The following is a 23,813-nucleotide window of genomic DNA, read 5'->3' as shown; positions in this document are numbered from 1 at the left end:
AGCATTTCTGAGCAATAAAGCAGCAAGCACGAATGAACAGTCAGCAGTTTTTTTCCTCTATAAATCTTCCCAAAACCATGCAAAGTAAACAGTTTCTTTTCAAAAACTTTCTGCACCTGTGTTATTTCTTTCTCTTTGACTTGTTAATAACGATGATTAAGATATTATCATGAATCAACTGTTGAAATGACCTTTTTCTCTTTCGAGCAAGTATGATTCAAAGAAATCCCAGACACATGTATTATATCATTCACAAGTGCTTCATTCCAAACTAACTGTTCCGACATTTTACATGACAAATTGATCCACCCGAAGTACAGGGCTTGACAAGAAATTTGCTGATATGTCAAGCCCTACGGCCAAGACAATTTTAACTTAAAGAACTCAAACAAAATGTGCCAATTTTTCAAGCATGCTCTACGTATGCACTTGAGATGAGAGAAGCAAATAATCAGCAAGCTGGACCATCTACAAAACTCACTTCAGCAGAAGAGAAGGAAGCTAGCAAAGGGATTTATTGACAGCACGTCGAAATCCCATCTAATAGCAAGAATTTATCAAAATGTTGATTTTGAAAGCATACAGCTGAAGTCGAGAAGTGGACCCTTGGCAAAGACTTCTTCAACCCACATCTTGTCAATTTGAAAATGATTCGTAGTTATATTGCCCACATGGCCACAAGAGGTTATACCAGACGTCACCTGTTGATAACGATGTCCCCATCCATATTTCTGGAAGCTTTGGATGTTGTGACATTAAGAAGTACAGTGCTGCTCTGGCCACCAAAGCATGCTGAACAAACCTCTCCTGGCCTGCTGCTCAATGCTACCAGAGATATTCAAGATATCAATTCTGACACCAAAGTGCCAGTACCCAACTCAGGCTCCTTTGACAATCTGTAACTACATTCAGGATAACAGATCGACAAACATGACATGACAAAAGATCACAGGGTGAACAAGGTGAAGGTTGTGAAAAGCTTTGCTCAAGGGAAGATATCAAGTCAACTTTATAATCGAGAAAGAAATAACCTAAATAGGAAATAAAGTAAAGCTACAAGTCATTTCAAAGGTGCAAGAAAGTTGCCAATTTTTGCAAAACGCCCCATATGCACCGAAATCGTGGCTATATACTGTTCATTCCTCTAGTCTCACAACAACTATATTTAATCTTTATCCTTACAAAGAATCTCAAGTCCTCTTGTCAATACATCTGAAGTTGGCATTTTCTGCTGATCTTCTGAAACAAGCCAAGGTGGTCCAAAAATAGCATCAAGGAGGGGTCACCATAGGAATTCCCATGGACGGTTTAGTCAAAGTTTGAATCTGACAGTAGAACTCTAAACCTGTGTTGTATTTGCAGCCATGATCGCATGTTTCACTTCCAAAATTGCCAAACTAAGACCGCTTTCTCTCTGACCAAGGTGACAAAGTTATACCTCGCCTCTCCTTGCCGAGGATAGAGTCAGCTACCGTTCATTAGATCTAGAAATTTTTATTTTAATGTTTACTTTCAATTCAGAGCCATGGATCATTTAAGCTAATGCAGGCCTTTCAATTACATCATTTGGGACACACCCTGGTTTCCCTTGGGCTTCCCCTCGCTTCATCGAGTTTGTGCCAAACATCAGTCTTTTACGGTGTTTATTTGGTGTAATTGAAAGGCCTACAGTGACAGAAGTATTGCCATAAAACAATTTATTCCTAGTTTGCAACCAACTGTCAGATTCATTAGACAAAATCGTACCAAAGGCACACCAGCGGTGTAAGCAATCCACATGTATACAGAGTTTATGTGTCTCGCCGCACATGCGGTGTCTGTCAGCAACTGCTCAGCTGCTTGGGTTAAGAAGCGCACAAACGCGACATCACTGCAGCATGGAATATGATGTTACCCTGAGGTACAGAGGACTATGGAAAGGGACGCCAACTTATCCAATCACGAGTTCAGCAACTTACAAAGTGCAAACTTGAGTAAGTTTGGCCTTGCTGCGGCTCAGATCAACTGGCAGCTATGCCAAGGATAAGTTAGAGTCCCTTTCGGAAAAGGACGGTGTAGAGTTTTGCAGGATGGCAGGTTAAGGAAATAACCATATGAAGCAACCCTTGACCGCATCAGTTACTTATCAAATCTACTAAGCAATGGCACCACGGAAAAGCTGGTTGGCCGCTTGATAGCTCAGGGCTACTGGACAATAAAGAGATCATAAAATTGTCACTCATTCTTGAGTGACAAGCTTTCTCATGATATAAAAATCACTAAGTTTCCAAAATGTTATATTATACAAATTACTCATTAGTTTTTTATGATCATTTGAGTCCTCTGGGGCAGGTCAATCAATGCCGCAATAACCAACCAGTGAACGGAGAGAATATGTGAAGATTTGTGATGAGTGCAACTTGTTAGGTAGTGCATCGATGGAAATGGGGAAAAGAAACTTTTTGACAACAAGTCAACCCTTCGTGTACTGGCACACAAACATTCAAAATATCACACAGACATCCTCAGCTGATGAATTTTGACACGATCTGCACATATCCTGTCGACATGATATGAACATATCATGTTGACATGATCTGAACAAGTCCTCTTAATCTTGGCTATGCTATTCGTCTGAAGATTCCTCAAGGATGTGTGCAGTGCACGAAGGGGCGATGAACTTCAAATAACTTAAAGGTGAATAGAATAACATTTTCTTCACATTTCACACGAACAAGGAACAGGAAGTTTATACAGAACGTGAAGTGACACTTTTCTCCGGTCTCCATACTTGAGGGGGCCAAAATTAAGGTGATCATCCAAATTTGTTACAATATCTGCATAGCTACAGTCACTGGGGACACAAAACTACCAAAATTTTGACCCATTTCTGACAACAAACAATAGGAGAGACTACAGGTCTTACACATCATGTGATAGAACAAGAGTGCTGTTTACAGAACTATTTCAACTATAACAGAACCAGTTTGCTATGCAATGGAAAACCTCTAGATTCACATGAGACAAGCAGATTTCCACACGATTATGACCTAAAACATTCGAAATGCTTGGTTATTGTGTAAACTCCAGAGACCCAGGCCATCCTATGATCATACTATGATGTCCTCCCTCACGTTTTAGTCAAGCTACTTCACTGCCATACTGTCATTGCCGACTGGCACTGCTAACAAAGCCAAAGAACAGCTAGACTCCCATTCCATTTGCTTTAACAAGCCCAAGGTTTTCTTTTTGGAGCATTCCCTTTTGATGTGAAACTTTAGTAACAACTTGCAGTATGAACACTGAATATCAGAAAGTTTTCCAACACGTAGCAAACTGCATATAACCAGAAACTACCTTCCACAAAATAAGGTAGGTAGTACACTTTATGACCCCTATACTCACTTTCTGATTCTGGTATTGAGCTAGTTATCGATGAACTTGTTGAGGTCATAGTGCTTAATGATTGGGTCATAGGGTTGCCACCAGGGGCCACTGGCATGCCAGCACGCATCGCCGTCGTGTGGGCAACCCACGCCGAGGGGTCGATTGGCCGTACTGGTTCTTGTCGAGGAATTGTGAAGTATCCTTTGGGATTTGGGTCCCAACATTTGGCAACTACTAGAGTGATTGGACTGGAAAGGAAAACATAATTGATGAAAATCCAGAAACTTCAAAAGTTCAAATTCTCTCTTGCTCTATCTCGTTTGAGAGTCACACCATTGCTAAGACATACTGTTCAATGTCTCTTGACTAAAACATTGGTTAACACTGCTACAGATAGAGTAAATTTATCACTCCATTCTTGACAATCTCTACCGCTGCCCAACTCACCCAGGTTTTTGTACAGCTTCCCTCAGTGTCCGTACCGCATCATCATTACTCATATTTTCAAAACTTATCCCATTCACCTCCAGGATCATATCTCCTGGTTCGATTCTCCCATCTTGAGCTATAGCACCACTGAAATCAGACACAAACATATTAAATCAGACATTTTCAGTGCATAATGCTTGATGATATTATCTCGTTTTTTTAAAGAGGATATTTGTTTTAGAAAGTTTTTTTATATATCTTCATGAAAGATACCTTCACTGTTTCTCCAGTGACTGATGCTACTGGGTAAAAGCCATGATGAGTCGAGGCTAACCAAACGTCTGTGATTGACGCAGCAATGATAGTGTTTACAGTAACTCATGAGTCACTTCTACCTGCCTCACCACATGCTCCGACCACCTGATCCCGTTATCTACCTGTCTTATTGAAGGTATGTACACGGCAGGTAGCCCGCATGCTTCAAAACTAATAGATGGGATGTTAACCCTTGGTGACCTGCTGGCTTCTATCTAGATTCATCACGAATGCTACACCAATTACCTAACCGTTTATAATTCTTAGATTTGAAGAAGTGGGTATGAATAAAGAAAAGATTTGATACTTGTTTCTGAATTTTTTAAAAATTTTTTTGGTGTGATTTTTTCCGCCTGAGTTACAAGCAATCTCCGAGAATTGACACAAACTTTGGCCACTTCAAGTACTTACCCTTTCATAATAGACCCCACATAAATCCCACCATCCCCGCCCTTGTTACTTTGGCCAACTATGCTGATTCCGAGGAAGTTTACTGTATCTGAAACACAAAATAAATCAAAATTAAGAATGAAATTCAAATTCTACAATAAAGATACTGAAAGAGTACCGGGTTGTTATACACACAGAGTAACTTAAATGCTGTGCACGTTATGACAGTCACATGGGACTTAAAAAGGTACACGCCTCATTACGCCATCTAGAGGGATTTCTTAGAAGCCTGCTACCTCATTGGCAAATGTCACAAGATAAAATCAACTAAAAGTGCACCTGTAACAGAGCATACAGACACACCTTACTCATGAAACAAACCTACCATTCCCACCACTTGATAGTTATTTATAGCACTTATAAAGAGCTGGATCAGGAAACCATAGACTTGAGAAAGCTACCTACCTAAATTGACTGTGACAGTGATAATGTTAAGTGACATAGTTGAATCTGTTATGCTACTAAATGAGGACGCCTGAAACAGAGAAATAGGAGATATTCACACCTCTGCCACAAATAAACAACGAGAAAATTACCATTACACATTACAAGGGAAAATAGGCTAGAAAATGAAGAGGATGAAGCAAGAATGGCAGGTAATTTGGTGCACGTTTTCTACCCAGTTGAGTCCCTTGATATTAGTTGAATTTTCGCAAGGTAATTTAAGTCCAGAGTCGAATTTCGCAGCCAGTGGGTGCATTTTCAAAATTGTACGCAGTTTGAAAGCACTTGTGGTTGCTTATACAATGTTTACCTCCATTTTATCCGATCCCACAAGAATAGTTGAATTCTAAAGCAAAATGCAGGCAAAAAACTATTCCCTTCTAATTGGTCTCCTGCACTTGTGTTTGAATTCCTCAAGAAAGTAGTATAGCGCCGTAGTTTTTATTCTAGTTCAAAGTGCACAAAGTTGAGCACTGCTCAGGTTCAAAGCAAATAGACAATTTCTGAATCATCTATTAATAGCTACAACAATATTCTTAAACCATGGTTGACAGTTTTTTCAAAAACTTCCCAGGATCGGAGGTGAAATATCCGCGACAACTGGCTCACAGTGCCGATATCAATGCAATCGGTTCACTAATTTCCGCAACCATTAGGTTCCGATCGCCACACTTTTAAATCTATTTCATATCACAAATTACAAATGTGGGTCAATCAGGTTTGATATGAGAAAATCACTATTTACTATAATTTTTCTATTAACTCTCCTCAATGATATCATTACCACGAACACTAATGCCAACTGAAATCATTCAAAATAAGCACTGGTATCTAAAAGTCGATTCAGGCACGACCTTGTGGGTAAATTATTGTAATAATATCGATCCAAGTGAAGAAGTTAAACTACAGAAAGCAAATATTGGACCAATATAACGATTAATCAACATTAGCAGATGATTACTAACCCGGCTAATAGGTGGCAGTCTGTGCCGTCTTCTCCGCCTTCGATGGCGACCATATTTAGAAGACCTAGTTTGTTCTGTGGCAGTGGAAAATCTGAAGAGCAGAGGAGAAAAATGTATACTCCAACCGTAATTTAAAACACGAGTTGGGCAGCCTCGACCAGTCACTCGAGTCTCAGAGCCATCATTGGACAGACAACTACAAGGTGGACACTTTGGTTGACTTCACAGACCAAGCTATTGATGATCAGAGACGGATGCTGCACAGTTGCGCCCATGTGATCTCTGAAATACTCGCCCCTGAAACCAAACCCGGACTACTCACCTGCTTGATGTGTCATCCTCAGAGTCGAAAAAACTCGTTGTCTCAATATCACTCGTTAGAACTGAAGATGATGTGTCAAAATGGCCCCGCTCTCGCAGACGGTCCAGTCGGCTGTGACCGTTGACTTTTGGCCCTGAAATATACGAACAATTCACTGCGATGAAGAATTAGGCGAAAGGCAAACCTGGGCATGAGTACGGAAGATTTTGACAGTCACAACTCTGATGTGGACAATTTGTCAATGCGTATAATATAGGATATGGCAAATATAGGATTTATATGGAAATGAACACTATTTTGCCGATATGGTCAACCATCTTGTTATTGAAAATCAAACACAGATGCAATTGCATCCTGAAATATTTCATGCGACGCAATGCAAATAACAGTTGGTAATCAAAGTGCTCCTGATGTAACGAAATGACTCAACCCTGATGAAACATCGGCGTAAGACGACGCCAATAATGTGTATGATTGCAGTGTCAACACTTGCCGCAGCTCTTTTATTAGCCACTAAATCAGACACAAGAGGCTAAACTAATACTCATTTTAATTGTCTATTTGTCTGTCTGCTACTTTTTCATTTGTTCATTTAGACAAATATTGTACTTCTAAAAGACATCTAAGAACACATGAAGTCTTGGGGTTCTATCGCTACTATGGTATGCGATAAATAGCAGACCACGAACCTGAGCGAAAATTTTATTGCACAAAGAAGTACCTCACTTGGTAGCCACGTCCTTTTAGCAACTTAATCAATTTCCATGTATTATCATTTTGTACAAGACTTTCAAGACAATGCACAATCCTTGAAATGCATGAGCAGACGACTGTCTATCTTTCAAGCTGATTAGCGCTGAGTAAACCTCACCACTAGATCAAAGTGCCAGCTTTATTGCCTCGAACCTTTGATCTCCAGATGAGGAGCTCGTCGTGAGATCTCGCCGCAAGACCAGGTAGGAAAATAATCATCTTCTTCAAGGTCTATGATCATTTGTTATTCAAGCTAAATGTGCCGCCACGTAATCAAGTCAAGGGGAGCTTGCCTTTCATCTCAAGGGGAGAGAAAAACGCAGCCGGCAGACATGTTTACAGGGCGTCACAAAAAGATTGACTGAGAGAACAGCTCTTGACAAAGTAAGGCCCAATTGCTATTCCAACTTCAAGAGGAAGACTGCCATTTTTAAGGTCATAATCGGTGGCTGCCTTTCATATTGAGGGCTGAAAAAAGCTCTGCCATGGGACACAGCTTCTCAAACATACCACAACTTCCTATCAACGACTTTCTGAGTCAATTTGTCATGTTTGTTATCATGATCAAATTCACTGCCACTTATCAAGTTAAAACTCTATCTTGCTTACAAGTGCCAGGGGAAATAGATTGAGAACTTCCAGTGATACACACGATAACCTAAAAGCTTCACTCCGCAGCATAATTTAGTTTTTTAGCACATGACAAGTCGACGCTATGGAGTAGAGGTGGATGAAGAAGGAAAAGATAAACAAAGTGTTTTTGCTATACCTCCAGGGGAATGATTGACACCTGACAGCCGCTCGTCTCAATCAAACCATTCACTCCTGCCACTACTGCAAAAGCTATTACGGGTGAGCTGAGTGTACCTGTCATCAACATCCATGCCATGTACAGTACATGTATTCTAAGTAGTTCAAATCATTTCGTTATTTCAAATACAGTGCATACTATTAGGTACCGGCAGCCGATAAAACAAAGGGGCAGAAACCTGTTCAATGCACTGTAATTCGATGAAACAATGTCATCTTTCCAAGACCATCACCAAATAACTGCTTAATCAATTCTAAAATAAATCATACCACTGCATTCGTCTTTTCTTCCTCTTTCCATTGAGACCTCATTATTACATTATTCCATGTGAAACAGCCAAAATATCCAGTTTCAAAATGACCCGTTTGACAGCGCAGGCCTAATTATCCGCATAAGAATACTATCACTTTATAGGCTTCTCGTCGGTAACTTGTGGTATTTCTAAATTTTCATTAGTGCAATTCATTTCAATACTGCGTGGTCCTCATAACCAGAAAACATAAATGATGCTGTGACAATGAAGTCGCCAAAGTTACACTTATTCTTACCATCTGAATGAAATCTGTCTTTATGGGTCGGTCGACCTCCTCGATGACTGTGCCGATCTGAAAATAAAGCCACAATGTTACATTATAAAGGTCTTAGTAGACAACAACGGGAAACATCCATGGGAGACACATAGGACATCATTCAGCCGAGAGACAGTCACTCAATGACATATTCACATATTCACACACTCGATGACATATTCACATATTCACACACGAGCAATGACAGCAATGAGATAAAAGCGACGAGGTCAATGTCAGCAATGAGATACAAGCTAGTCACTCATGCCTGAATGTGATCATACTCAAGAAGTTCGATCAGAGAACATGTAGCTTACTTTTTTGTCAGACACTGATCTGCCCGCTGATATTTGAAACCCACTCACCTCTTCGCGAACTAATAACCGATTCTGTTTCTGTACATGTGTCACAGGGTTCATTTTCTAACTCTCGACTACCAGGACCTGCATTTGCGCTGAAAAAGGAAAGACAATGATAATACTCTTACGGATGGATTGGAGAGACATAGTAGCAACGCTGATTGATAGGACAAGACACCTCGCTTTTAGTTTTAGAATGGTCCCTTTTGACCACTTCTTATCAGATTTTTGGATGTTTTATTGAGGCCTTGGATCTACAGGGGCAGCTTCTAAATCTATCTTAAGTCAGCTGCTTTAGGACTCGGATATTCATCAACAGCATCTAAACCTTTTTTCAGTCAGACTCTCAATAGGTTTTAGGTATTGGGTTTGGTAAAGGTGTGCATTGACAATATCAGTGCACTTGAATCAATCAGACTTGCCACCTATGTGCAACATTATGAACTCAATGGTTGAATCATCTGAAGTATGAATCACCTCCAGAGCCAACATACACGACTGCACCTAGAGTGTACCCAACAACTGTGTACATTTGCTGGCAGCATCTAATACAAATTGTACAGGGAATTGAGGTCTTTTACTCTTAAAATGAACCCGCACATCCAGTTCATCCTCAGGTCTGCAGGAATCGCCATACAAAATGAAAAGCATCCTGTACAAAATCTACAGGCGGTCATATAAGCTTGGCTTGAAGTGTATATCAAACAACCGTAATTCCCAAATCAAATTTTCATTCACTGTTGTAGAACTGTTCTCGCAGGTCCTGATGACATATTGCTCATGTCTATTGCCGCTACACTAGTCTATTTTGACACGATTAGTCTTGCATGGATCGCGGGATGATATCACAGACCTGTGTCATAGGCAAAGGTCAAATCAATTTGAAGCGACATTGAGTTGTACATTTGATAGATGAAGTGTGTATGGGGGGGATGAAAGGCGTTATTTTTATGAAACACGCTTCCAAATACCCACAATGCTGCATTTTCTATTGGCAATAGGGTAGTACCACAGCAGAGTGAATACACCAATTTTGGCCAACTGATTTGTCGTGCTTGCTGGTTGAATATTTTGAGACAATTTGAACTTGTTCAGCGAGAAGTCTAGGATACTACTAGATCAAGGATTTTTAAAAGTTTTCAAGTCCATTAACTTTGCGAGGTCAGAAATTACTGGACTATTCATCAGGAATCAAACTGCATACTTACTGAAATGATGGCGGCCGACTATCCCCAATTCCGCCCACCCGTTCGGTGGGTAATTGGATATCACCTGTTTGTGATTCTGTACATTGTGATTGAGTATCTGACGCGCTGCTCTCAGCTGGCACCAACTGTAAAGACACGAATGAGAAAATGTCATTTTAGTATTTTTTAGATCTTTTCTAATTTGCACGACCACATCATTTTCTTAGTCCTGTGTTGAGAGTAACCTGCACAGTAACAGTGAAGGGTGTAGCCTGCGGCCACGTTGGCCTGTCTCCAGGCAGTTTGGTCGAGGCTTCCTTCTGTTAGCCTGAAACTAATCTGGAGCAATATCTTTTCAAACATAGCATTACAAACAGAGTTTCATGTCAAGAGCAAAAGTGGGCCCTTTTTCCAATTCTCAAACAAGTCTGAGGTGTCAAGGCATAGGGACTGTTGACCCAGCATGACAGGAAAGGCTTCGAGGATAACATGACCCTTACGTTTTCTGAAAGGGTCTTAAATCGCTAATCACCACGCTAGATCTAAATCTGCCATGGCACAATGGCGAGGATATGTTTGCCACTAGGTAGTCGTGTTAAACTTTTGATCCACATTGTGCCCGTCCTTTGCAATACAAAAGAACAGTTGAAGACATGTTTTTAAACTATTCCAATAGTTTTTCTTCTCCCAGCTGTAAAACGTATATTTCATGTTTCACAACAGTAGTATAGCATGGTATTGGTAGGGTACCTTTTTAAAATTCAGAAGTTAATTTACAATTCTCTAAATTCATCACTGAATAACTTTGTTAAGCAGGCTGAAGGCGTTTGCTGTCACATTTGATAAGAGACGAGACATTTGACAGGGCTCAATTCCATCGTTGGGGACCTTAGATCAATAAAGCTTCCTCAGTCAAGACTGACCCAGACGTCCATTGTCAGCATACATGTACAGCGGAGTAGGACCCCCACAATTTCATTACAATTATTCAGAAGCCAGTATCTTCATTTTCATCACGTAAAAAACCTGGCAGTATTTTCATTGGCGCATCCCACCTCTGTCTTTTGTGCGACAGCTCTCTAGGGCAGATGGCTAAAGGTGCGATCTTCAGACAAGAGCAATTTTTAGTGAACTTGAAAGAAACCAGAGTTGTGTTTTTATACGGCGCTCAAAGTGTGCATAGCCAGGGGGAGATTTCCTCTTCCTGTTATGATGAGTTGGCTTCATGTAATTATGTTTGCTAAGAGACTTTGCTACATGACATCAAAAGGCTTTTTTGTATTCACGACATGTTAGAGTGTAGAGTGTTTGGCATCAACCCCTAATTGGATGAGTAGACGCAGCCTCCAGAGGGTAAACTAAAAGTTTATAACAACGTCATGCTGCCACATCTGACATCAGAACATGTAGGTTTGGTTCGACCACGGACACTGCTCCTTTAGTACTCAAAAATGATGGTTTCCTCTGGGGCTTGGCTTACACAATTTACAAATTGCCAAAGCTAATTATGTCCCGCCTCCCAATTCCATGTTGCATGCAACAACTAGTTGTAATTTCCCTGTTGATGAACAAAGCGAACTAATGAGAAAATATACTAAACTACTTGCAGGCATGTGTTATTGTGTATCATCAATTACGACAAATGATAAAATCTAAATGTTCTATGCTACACAGAACAATGATGTGGCTGAATTGAACAACAACACGGTCATTTCATGAGTCATTTATCTATATCTGATCACCAGCCCAAGCGAACATGTTGCACCAACACTCAGCTCAAATGAATATGACTGTACATGTACAGACTTCATGTATGGCACTGTAGACAGCTCCAGTTGTTACAAACAGGAAGGGCATTTGATGTTGCCACTTTTCGTTTAAAAAGACACACTTATTTGTTCAAAATCTCTACTGACTTTGCAGTAGCCCTATCTCCCATAAACAATACCCTTGATTGAATGAGACACAACACTAACCATAGATTTCTCACTATGACAGGCTGGACTCTTCCCCAACCCAACGCAATGAGACAAAGTCACATCAGCACTGTGACTGCTTCAGACTCAGAGCGACCCAGTGATTCTACTCCACAGTACCCAATACACGTCTTCATGGCTTGCCTCTTGTGTACTGGTCGTCTGGAGTCCCACCCCAGGGCCACAGCATGCACTCCATTCTCTCATCATGACCTCACACTGACAGCTCAATAAACCCCAAACAACTGAACAAGTTTGCCCAAAGCTGTTCCTTCTTCTGCCCTTTATTGTATCGAATAGCGTGTCAGCCTACGTTGGCAAGTATCATGATATCGATGCACACATAATTATACTGAAATGCAGGAGAAAAGGGTGTCAAATCCAGTTGAAAGAGTATCAACACTCATTTCACCATACACTGCCAAGTATTGCGATTACACTACGCCTAGTTTTCTTAGTGAAAAGTAAGGCGTTGGTTTTCACTTCAGGTGGAATGGAATCTTTGACGCTCTAACACCCATCATGCTCCATTGAAGGGCTGATGATATCTCATTATTTTGGGGCATGATAAAAATAACACGCAGTCAGTTTGCCAGAAAGATTCAGGTGGTCTGTGGTTGTGCTTTCAAGTTCCGCTCAGCTGAAGCAGAGTCATTCACTCATGGTTTACACTGAACAGGTGTTGGCATTCGTCATGAAAGGTCTCCTTCTCACCCAGGGATCTGAGGTTCAGACTGCTCAAGCACTGAGGAAGTCAGTGGTCCTTGGAAGCCTCTGTCTGCTCATATACAAAGCCTCAATAGTTGCTTTTCAGAGCATCCTGGGCAAGTTTTACTATCATAACCACATTCCCCCACGTTCTGACTCTAAATGTACCAAATGCCTCAGATTTGATTTCAATCTCATTTGCAAGGCCACAGCATAATGCTCAACATTTCAAGTTTTAAATTTTGCAACTCCATCTAGCACTTTGATGAGTAGCAATTACTTTTTTCTCTTTAACAAACTGTTTTAAACTTGAATGAACTTTAAATGAACCAAATTCCCAATATCAGATTTCAATCAACATCCCAAGGCCACAAGAAAATATGCTCAATGCTACTGTAATCAGTCAATTCTCACGCTGACTACACTCTGTGGTGATCACTGTTTTTTTACCACACCTTTGGAAACCGATTTAGTTACACAGCAGTTTTATTGAACATGCAAACCTAGGATTTGATTAGAGAAAAATATCGAACAGATGATGTGGAATCTGAGCGAAAACCATGACCGAAGGCCTGGGCACTTGAAAAGTACATGCTACATGTTCACAACTTGGTTTTGCTAAAGCTTTTGAAGAAGCGAGTGATTTAAATAAAACACTGTGATGTGTGATCATCACCTTTTCTGAAAAAAACGGTAATTGCTAGGTTAGATATTTTAGAATTGTAGGTCAATGCAATCAGTAATTGATGTGACATGAACTTGCCTATCCTTCATCCAGTGTCTCGTTCAAGGATTTTAGAACGACACAGGAAGCTCTGCCAGCAGTTGTTGAGAGCAGGAAAGATTAGTTCGTCACTCCTGGACTTCATGAATTCAACAGAAATCTAGCACCTTTCACGAAAGCAATGCTGATGCAGATGTCGTGCTATTCTCATACCAAGTGCCTTGCTCCAGGATTCATCTTGCTCAAGCAAGAGAGATGGGAAGATGCAGATATTTCTAAAAATAACTTTTCACCAATAATCCTCTTACCATTTTTAATACTAAAACACTGCACACGAAATAAAAATCGATATTCCAATCAATTTTGCTTCAAACAAGTTTATTAGATAACAGCACAAAAGAAAGAAATTCATGAAGGAATTTACAGTATATTTGATACAATGAGTTCAGTGTCACTGTCACAGTGAGTTTTCTAAGTCAGGATGATATTATATTTTTGATCATGAAACTATTTCCAATCGATCACAATGTTCTAGTATTGAGATAATTAGTCAGAAATCCCACTACTTAGAAATGGATCAACTTATCAAGATGCTTCCAATATGAAGATGAAACTTCAGAACGAAAAAACACATGACAAGCAAACGTTTCAGCGGACTGTTCTCGACCAGGTGTGACCTTGACATTAGATTTCATCGCCGCAGGTGATCGATGTTTTCTACCGGAGCACATTATTGGAGAAAGGGGACATGGTGAGCGAGTGAGGCTCAGGTCACACCAATCGGTTGTAGGTGGGCCAGGTTTAGTCGAGGAGGTGTAGGTACATGTAGTCTCGCCCCGCGTCCACCTACAGGGCAGGAATGTAGCTGGAAATTTCAGTCAAGTTTGCCAGTACTGTGCTGTGTAGATGGAGGCCTACAACTTTCAAGTTTGCTGTACATGTACCTTCCAAAATATTCCAAAAATGGCACTGGGTGTAAACACATTCCGGAAGTAAAAAAGCACAGTCTAAAGAAAGGTGCCTCAAAATCACAAATCTGATATTTATCAACCAGTAAATCATTTTATGACTTAGGGACTTTTATTTGACAGCAGAGCCATTTCTCTTCATGAAAATCACCGCCCAAAACACCCAAGTCCGGTTTGCCAAGTCTCTCATTATCATCATTGAAGGTGTACACGTGCACCAAGAGTGCCAGTTTCTTTGTCCCTTTTCTCATTTCCTGGAAATTCTTGGCAATCTATCAAAATGTGCTTGCCCTGATTACACCGTGCCAAGCCCCAGTCAAGGGCAAGATGTTAATGATGATGATCTTATACAGACCATCCCCAGTTGATTGCAGTAACAAGGTTCTTTCAACAGAGTTGACAGTGCACTCGAATGTATATCCGCTTATGTTTTAATGGACATAACTTCTGAGGCATCGGCCCATTTTCAAGGGTCACTGATCACGCTGATGATCAATTTGTTGCTTTTAAAAGTTATTTTGTTTAAATACATGGTCATTGGGTCTGAAAAACCCATGCCAAATTTTGACTGGGGAACTGGGACTTTGTGTTCATGACGAAGTATCAGTCCCATTGCTGTCCCCACCTCCACTATATTCTCTAGTACACCAATAAGGCGAGCCACCCTAATGTATTTCAGCCAACACTCCATGAAGAAGCATATCATTGTCAGCCTCCCATCTCCACCAGATTGCACACAGATTCTGTGGGTATCTTGTTCTGCTACATGAAGTGTACATCACAATGCTTCAATGTACAGCGTGTGTAGTAACACCAATAATCTTTAGTATTGATTGCGACCAACTAGTCAGCCAGTTCATTGCTGTAATCCGCTAGAAACTGGCTACGTGCGTATTGTACTCAAGGGCAATGGAATGCTCCAGCTCAGTTTCTGAAGGTCAGGGTTCACCTAGTTTTTGGAACATTGGGGTGTTAGCTATACACGATGAGGCTTGCAGACAATTTTCAAATCTATTCTCCTATGCAATTTTGGGGAGCTGTGTTCCAGAGATCAACATTTCCTGGATCTGTGCCTGAACCAGCACCTTTCCGAGGAAAAGGGTAAAAGTTTGTGGGTTCAATTCTCTGCGGTTACAGGTGCCTGTACAGATGTATCCTGACCATCACCTGTATAGTGTGTATTAAAGTAACTGACATTTGCAGGTTCCCATCAACATTTATCCATGCCAACGCCAACAAGTGCATGATTTATACCCCTAGTTAATACTGGCCAGGTAATCTCAACCGGGATGTTGCCTAGTCAGATTTGAACTCTGGTGGATTTCTTATTATCTTGTTCTGACAGCCACAGGTCCAGTGATTACCATTCACCATTAGATGAATTTGGTTCTGACAGGTCCAGTGCTAGATGGCTTTGTTGGCTAATAATAATTCCAACAGTCTCCAAGTCATATTTGCCCTTCGTCACAGCTATGCAGAAAAGGGAATGGTCAACATCACACTGATTTTCATATTTTTCTAAAATATAAGTGACCAAAACTGGAGTGTCTCCTTCTCCTCAAAAGTGCCAACCGCAACTGCAGCCGCTAGAAATACCCAGAAAAGTTTGGGTCTTGTCAGATTCAGCACTAAAAGCGTGAATCATTTCGACGTACTGTGAGATCATGTGAGAGACCCCTATTGGCGACTTTGTGTTACAACTTTCTCGCCTGCTTAGCTGCTGCCTATATTGTCCCTTTAAGTAAAGAGTTACAATGGGAATATCAGGTTGACCACTGACAAATCTGATCAACCCAGGTACAATGGAAAGGAATGTGGTGAAGTACATGTATCCGCCAATAACAAAATATCAAATTCACTCAGGCGAACAGAGGTCTCTGACACGAGGGCATGAATTATTTTCAAATTACTAAATATTGATTCTAAAGATTGAGTTAGTCTGTGTTCCTGTAACATACACAACTATATCCTCTATCTGACCATGATGACTATGATGTTTTTCTCAAGTGTTTTTTTCATGAAGTCAAGCCAAGAATTTCTGGTTCTTGCACTTAGTTATAATTGAAACAGAAGTTCTCATTCCATTATGGCATTAGTCAGTCCATAAATTACACATAACTGACAACAACCTTGCATCAGCCATCATAACTCAAGTTCAACGATGATCAAAAACCCACACACCAAGTTCACGTGTATCATTACTGACATTAGTATTAAGATGTGGCAATAACATAAAACAACCTAACGGATGGCCAAGGTGCTCCCATCTTCCTCAAATATCGATAAACTAGGGACATAAATTAGCGATAAGGACAAAAACGTTTGCGCATGCTGGTGGTCGGGTTCTCAGGTCTTCGAGACGTAATTTATCATCATACCATGATTCTAAACGAACTGCACATAAACTTGTAATTAAGTTGCCATAGAACAGAGGAGGTGGGGACGGATCCTAAAAAAGACACTAACTACTTTTCAATGCAAAACACAGCAACATGTTTGATCACCAATACAATTTCATACATTTTTTTAATAAAATAGGCAATTTAGACTATATTCACTATATGCACACGAGAGCATGCAACTGCAACAAGTCACAGCGACAGAAATCTCTTGTTTGCGGAAACTCTTCAAACAGTAAAGAGAGATTCACGAAGTCGTTACTTACCCATGAGACGACTCTCCCATTAAAACATGGCAAATGTGTTTCATCATCAACGATTTCTTCTTTTACCACTCTGAAATGGACAAAGTCAAATTTCATTAGAACAGTGATAAGAACACTGATCATGGTGTCCACATTTCATGGTTACAAACTTTTACATTCTCAACTGGGTGTATAGGTGGTGTATTGTGGACTACCAGAATCGGACAGTGAGTGACGAGTTTCTTGAACATTAAATAATGGTGTCATCATTCATTATGCGAAATCCCTATTCGACACTAAACCTACAAGAGTTAACGAAGTTAACACATCACTGACAAGATCAACACAACCCAGTCTGCCGCCGGTGAGCAATGCATCCAGAGAGGGTGTCGGAAGTTCTTCAATAGATACCCATACAGCCCACGGCCATAGCGCTGAACAATAGTAGACGTCATGCCCAGGGGTGGGGGACAGGTTCAAGACGTTGACCCCGCAGAAAAATGGCTGTCTTGCACCTCACAACAAAGGCTGTCTCTGTCAATGCAGATGTACCATTATAAGAGTCGAGACAGTGGAGGAAACTGTCCGTTTTTGCTGCAGTCATTGGCAGACAGACACCAAGAATGAAGGTACCAATTATGACGAGTCCTTATGAATAGTTGTTAGTAGTATTAGTAGCCTTTTCCTTCTTCTTGAACTTAGCGTTTTACGTTCTTATTACAAGTAGTTTGTTTTTTTGCTGTCTCTGACATCCTGAAGGATACCAAAGCCAGATAAACTACTTCCTACAAAGAGTTGTCCAAGGGGTTAAACTTGTTGTTTGTCGATGGGTGCAATGAATGCCTCAATCTAGATACCGCCAGGGAAGATAATACATAGAAATGAAACATAGCCCAACACTACGAGATAAGTTGACTGGAAACAAGTTTATAGCATTAGAGATTGCAGGATGGTCTAGCTACCACACATTCTGGATAGATTCAGGTACAGCTATATAGGCATAGTTCAAATACACAGTGGAAAATAAAGCTGAGGTGTACAACGCTCTCAACTGGAAGCCATAAGAATACAGTCAGCAGTGGTTTTATTATTGGTTCTCGGACAAAAATAATTCTTCTATCCCTCAGATTCAGAATGTGAAATCGTAACACTCTCGCCCTTCTTCACTGTATAGCACAAATCTCCGGCCAGAAAATTCATCTTGTAAGGGCTATATTTGATAAAGTGTTTCATCTAGTAGGATGAAGGCCAAGGCATCAGACTGGTCACTCGAGACATGCAAGACTATCCCCTTTGACATGCCTTATATTGTATTCGCGAATATATCACTCACTTGGGGGCAGTTAAAAGTTCTTGTTGACAGCTTTAGTACAACCTCCCACTGTAAGAAAGGTGCCTCCGAATGTAGTCAAGATCATTCACTCACCATACAACATGGTCAGTGAAGCATCACTTTCAACAGGATATTAAGCCTACACCTGCATTCATGTATATTCTCTAAAGTGTACAATGATTCAACATGCACATGATAGCTTACTTCTATTCAATAGAAAACGCATGGAAGTCAATATATTTGGGCAAGCTATACACAATAAAACATTCACATTCGAAACTGGAAAATGGCCTATTGTCTGGCGTCTTTTACCGTGAAGATCTTTTGTAAAGATGGTTGGTTGGTCTGACCCTAGGTGGTACTGGCGTGTCTGGAAAAGGCCTATCGCAACTCACACAAACATTTCCTGGATCTGCCCAATAGACGAATTCGAAGAAGACAAATCAGTGCCAAAACAAATCAAAGGCGCACACTCAGAACACGTCAGAAAGCCTAAGCGGACTTCGGACAATGCTTAAGACTCAGAGACACAGCGATCCTTTGCATAATGCATGACTGGTCAGTGCCAAAACAAACTTCTTCGAATCCATCTAATACTGCACTTTGCAGGTGCGTTAGGGCCAGCCAGGCATGCATGTCATCATGATGTGGCCTATGCATCATGATCAGATATGTAGTCCTAGCCAATAATCATGATGTATGGATCCATGGCCATGGGTATCAATGCACTGCCGATTGCATTATCATCATGCACTGTATCATGTGCAGTGTACACAAAGTGTGATGAAGCCCTAACCGGCTGTCAAAACTTAGGGTACCGTTTCCACGAAAACAAGACATATTACGGCCAAATATCAATAACAGGAGACAATGTATCTATCTAGAACAGCAAATCAGTTTAATAAAAAAGAGATCGGTGGTCATTTAGGTGTTGCAGCGAGACAAAACAACTCGGAACTCACCCAAAATCATCATCCATCGACTTGAAAAAGAATTTATAATTTGGCCGATTCAAGGCATTCTTAAAATCCCCTAAAGTGACCCGATCAGCGGGAACAGAAAGTTTGATTAAATACGGGGTGTCCTCGTCATCTATATGATAGATGATTTTAGTCTCGGCCTCCATACTGGAGGGCAGATTTAGACTCTAAATTCTGGATGATGTTCTATCTTTCCCAAAATGGCGACCGAATATTTTGCTCACTGTCCTCGCCGAGTATGGGTGAGAGAACCCTCCGGATATTGGGAAATGATATTGGTAGATTTGAAAGAGACTGATTTCTACACGAAATTGTCAGTAAATTTGGATGATTCTCTCAGATATCCTAACTTTATACATAAGAAAATTCCAAAGGCAAAAAAATCCGACGATAATCCATCCTTAACTGGTGTTTTCCCATTGTTAAAGAAGCCGAATGTTTCCGAGGGTTGATAATTTCTGTGCTCTGTCGAGCCTCTCAATTGATGCGCTCACCCAGGCTGTTCCAATCTGTTATACGCATCCCTACAGATATTACTATAATAACTATAGGTCTTTTAACAAGCATTACGTTTTCCTTGTTCATTTAGTAAAGCAGTTTTTAAAATTAATGTCTATGTTTCTGCAAAGAGAAAGGTGTATAGGAATTTAAATGAAATATACATTTGACTTCAATTATCTGAATTTGGGGAGGGCAAAAATTAAATCTAACACCCACAACAAATTACTAATTTACCAAATACGGCAAATATTTTTCAAACTCCACGCAGAGAAAATTGGTGTGGAGTGTGATTTTCACGAATTGCGGTTGTTTCGCTTCCTAACCTTTTCGCCCCCAGTCATTTCGCTCCAAATCGAAGTCGTTTCGCTCCCTTGGAGCGACATCTGAGTGATATTCAGATGGAAACTTGTTACAAATATCAAGAAAAGCATTGACACATCATTACTAACATGTCAATAAACAGGAACTCCATAACTATAGTTGAGTCAGATCAATACCAGCACATGATCATCTAAATTTAGTCCATTCCCACAGTCCGCTCTTGGACCCTGTATGGTATCCCCAAGCGTCTCAACTGTGGAGTGAGACTGTGCCACCAGGCAATCTGGGGAAAACCCTACAATGAGACCGCGGATGCGGGTTTTGAGTTGTAACTGTGGAGTGAGACCGTATGTAGGTCACGCCTCATGAAAAAACACTGTCTTTACATGAGGCGTGAACTACATAAGGTCTCACTCCACAGTTACAACTCAAAACCCGCATGATCCGCGGTCTCATTGTAGGGTTTTCCCCAGATTGCCTGGTGGCACAGTCAAACAGAGTACGCATAGTGAAGGGGCTTGGTACATCCAGCAAACACTTGACCAACATGGTGAGAGAGAGATGAGACAGTCACAGCCATGCCGAATCTGTTCATGCTGCTCCACTGTGTTGCCAACATGATGAGAGAGATGAGACAGTCACAGACAGGCCAGATCGCGAGGGTTTTTTTTACAGGTTGGTTCGTACCATTGTGTACATTGACCGCCAATCAGAGCTCAGTAACTTCGCCTGACGTCATCAAGTAAGAAACGCACGTGTTGTAAGTCAGTAAACAAGTCACAAGATCAGCGATGCACATCCGACAATTGGTGCGAGTTCGAATCTCGGAAGGACCCAAACAATTATTCACTTTTTGTTTTTATTGCTTTTTTTCATTTACTTAATTATCTTAATAATAAATTAAATGTACACAATGGTTGTGTAAAATAAAAAACTCGCCGCCGGTACGTCCTCCAGGCTTATATATCCGTACGACACTCATCTTCTCTGGTGCTGCCATCTGAGCTAAGAAAATGGAACTAGGCAAATACTAAAAAATAAAAATATCGCCCGTTTTTAGGGCGGGGGACGATTTACAGTTGGAACCCTGAGTAAGTAAGCAAGTATGAACCTGGTTTAATCTGTGGTTTATCTTATTAATACACTACCTACCAAGTCCCTTTATATACTATGCAAATCTCTCGGCATTACATCCATGGTGTTAACCCCACTAACGTAGCAGGTGCGTTGAAGGTCAATTGTCTATGCTGCCACCTCTTAGTGAGGACAGAGGACAATAACTAGTAGTCCCGGCAGCGAGTTTTTTTTACAGGTAGGTTCGAACCATTGTGTACATTTAATTTATTATTAAAATAATTAAGTAAATGAAAAAAAGCAATAAAAACAAAAAAGTGCTTAATTGCTTGGGTCCCTCCGAGATAAGAGATGAGACAGTCACAGACAGGCCAAATCAGTCCTTGTGGAGCAGCCAGGACTGATTCGGCCTGGCTGTGACTCTCTCATCTCTCTCACCATGTTGACAACTTGGCAGAGCAGCAAAGACTGATTTGGCCTGGCTGTGACCGTCTCATCTATCTTATCATGCTGTCCACACGGTGGAGCAGCCAGGACTGATTCGGCCTGGCTGTGACTCTCTCATCTCTCTCACCATGTTGACAATTTTGGCAGAGCAGCCAAAACTGATGTGGCCTCTCTCTCACCATGTTAACAACTTGGCAGAGCAGCCAACAAGACTGATGTGGCCTGGCTGTGACTGTCTCATCTCTCTCATCCTGTTGTCAACACGGTGGAAAAGCAAGGACTGATTCGGGCTGGCTGTGACTGCCTCATCTTTCTCACCATTTGACAACTTGGCAGAGCAGCCGTCATTGAATGGGCATCCGATATGCCACGAGATTTACAGTTCCATTACTGTCAGCTTCGCCTGAGACGGGTGCCACGAGTTTTACCGTCGTCGGATGCACATCTGATATGCCACAAGATTGTCAGTTTTGTAAAGGTTTCGGGGATAAGACCAATGCATGCGAGCACCGTCGTTAGAACCCCAAACCGGCTTCTCGATCGTATCCGTAGGCCGCGCCAGACTGTCAGCGCTCATGGACTCCAGTATATAGACGACCGGACCTTAGACGACCGAGCTTTTCTTTACCTTACAAACATTATTACTTCGCGACTCACTTGTTTTTTTCACATGCATTGTTCTCGTGGTGTAGGAAAAGTAGGCCAATACATGTAATAGTGTCTAAAAACAATATTCAGTTAATGGAATTACACCTTTTTTCATTACTGTTTGCTTAATATTGCCCTACTGCCTTTTTCATTAATCAATTTTTAGCAATATGTTTACAACGCAGTTATAAGCTAGGAGATTGCGCCCCTAAACCAACTGACAACTCTACCTCCCCGGAACTCAAACTTTAACGTGAGTTAATTGTAATCTTACTCTCTATATACCAAAGTGATTTATCTAGGAATACAGTTGAACTTCACTAAAAACTAATGATTTGTTGATGAGTTCAATGAACCCTTCAATTCCTTTGGTTTTCTTGGCGAACTGACGTCCGACAATGACCCGTTACAATGGACTACAGGCGACTGAGATTGGTGAAATCCCAACATCTTTCTCTCTGTGGGATGACGAAACAATCAACCTCTGCCAGCTGCTTATCTATTCAGATTGTGAAGGCTTTGACACAACCTAGAAACTCTGAAACAACTACCCTCTGCCAGCTGGTTATCTGGTCAGGTTGGGAAGACCTTGACACAACCTAAAAATTACACCAAGGTTACCACTAATAAACTCAGGAGACTGCAGGACAGCTTTTTAACAACCAACCTATTCCAGTTGATTATCTCAATACCTGGTCAGGTTGGGAAGACATTGACACAACCTTCAAAGGGTCATTTAGCTGTACAGGACAACATTACACTTGCGTTCGACATGGGTGATACAAGACAACTGATTTGGTTGTACCATGGTAATCATCTCACAAGGACGGACAATGGACCAACCAACCTCTGCCAGCTGGTTATCTGATCTCACGAGACAGGTATACCTGAGTACTACTTGGGACCACAATCATCTTAGAAGACTGGTGAATCCTCCAAAAATCCTCTTTCTCATTCAGAACGTGCCACAAAAAAAGACATCATTATCCACATATAAAAATAATTTATTTTGATCAATCTGTCCACACTGTAATTTTGGTATGGAGCCCTCAAATTTGTTGTCAGTCCTCGTTTGCTTTTGAATCACATCGTCATTCGTCACAAAGTCCCATCTCAAATCATCTGATGACCATCTCCACTGTTTGTGTGTCGAGGCTGCACTCCGTCAAGACTTGTTATCACTAACTAATATCAGCTGTTGCTGAGACACTGATGCTTCGAGAAGGACTGCTCACTCTGGCAAGATTGGATTAAGGATCACTCATTTTTCTCACCAAGTTTTACCCAGGAGACAGGAGTGTTTAATGGACAACTCTTCAAAGCAGGCAAAGAGAGTAAAATGGAACAAATACTGAAATAGCCTCTGCCAGCTGGTTATCTGACCAGGCTTTTTTATGAAAGAACGTGAGATTCGTAAAATAAAGCGATTTCATTCCTTCCGACGCGGCCGATAAGCTCACATCCAACGACGGAACCCTAGCGGCAAATCGAAGAACTAGAACCAATATCGTATATTGTC

General features: G+C 41.0%; 1 protein-coding gene across 11 annotated transcripts in view; it reads right to left on the bottom strand.

Moving 5' to 3' along the window:
- The window catches only part of LOC135497331 (segment polarity protein dishevelled homolog DVL-3-like), a 33,331-nt gene extending 13,536 nt beyond the window's left edge, over nucleotides 1–19,795 (bottom strand). For 9 of the 11 annotated variants that reach the window (XM_064787141.1, XM_064787139.1, XM_064787138.1 and 6 more), the window contains exons 1-12: nucleotides 19,286–19,795; nucleotides 17,012–17,081; nucleotides 9,992–10,116; nucleotides 8,790–8,878; nucleotides 8,404–8,460; nucleotides 6,292–6,424; nucleotides 5,970–6,060; nucleotides 4,966–5,035; nucleotides 4,522–4,609; nucleotides 3,814–3,942; nucleotides 3,385–3,614; nucleotides 1,183–1,239 (exon numbers count right to left, since the gene is read on the bottom strand). In XM_064787141.1, coding sequence (XP_064643211.1) covers nucleotides 1,183–1,239; nucleotides 3,385–3,614; nucleotides 3,814–3,942; nucleotides 4,522–4,609; nucleotides 4,966–5,035; nucleotides 5,970–6,060; nucleotides 6,292–6,424; nucleotides 8,404–8,460; nucleotides 8,790–8,878; nucleotides 9,992–10,116; nucleotides 17,012–17,081; nucleotides 19,286–19,449 — 1,303 coding nt within the window. In that variant the 5' untranslated portion in view covers nucleotides 19,450–19,795. The remainder of the gene's footprint in view (nucleotides 1–1,182; nucleotides 1,240–3,384; nucleotides 3,615–3,813; nucleotides 3,943–4,521; nucleotides 4,610–4,965; nucleotides 5,036–5,969; nucleotides 6,061–6,291; nucleotides 6,425–8,403; nucleotides 8,461–8,789; nucleotides 8,879–9,991; nucleotides 10,117–17,011; nucleotides 17,082–19,285) is intronic. The other 2 variants (XM_064787142.1, XM_064787143.1) reach the window with 1 other exon arrangement.
- Nucleotides 19,796–23,813: the final 4,018 nt, after the last annotated feature.

This window comes from Lineus longissimus, chromosome 12 (genome assembly GCF_910592395.1).
Source record: "Lineus longissimus chromosome 12, tnLinLong1.2, whole genome shotgun sequence".
Taxonomy (NCBI): domain Eukaryota; kingdom Metazoa; phylum Nemertea; class Pilidiophora; order Heteronemertea; family Lineidae; genus Lineus; species Lineus longissimus.
Note: the sequence above shows the minus strand (reverse complement) of the source record. Positions and strands in the feature narration are given on the sequence as shown.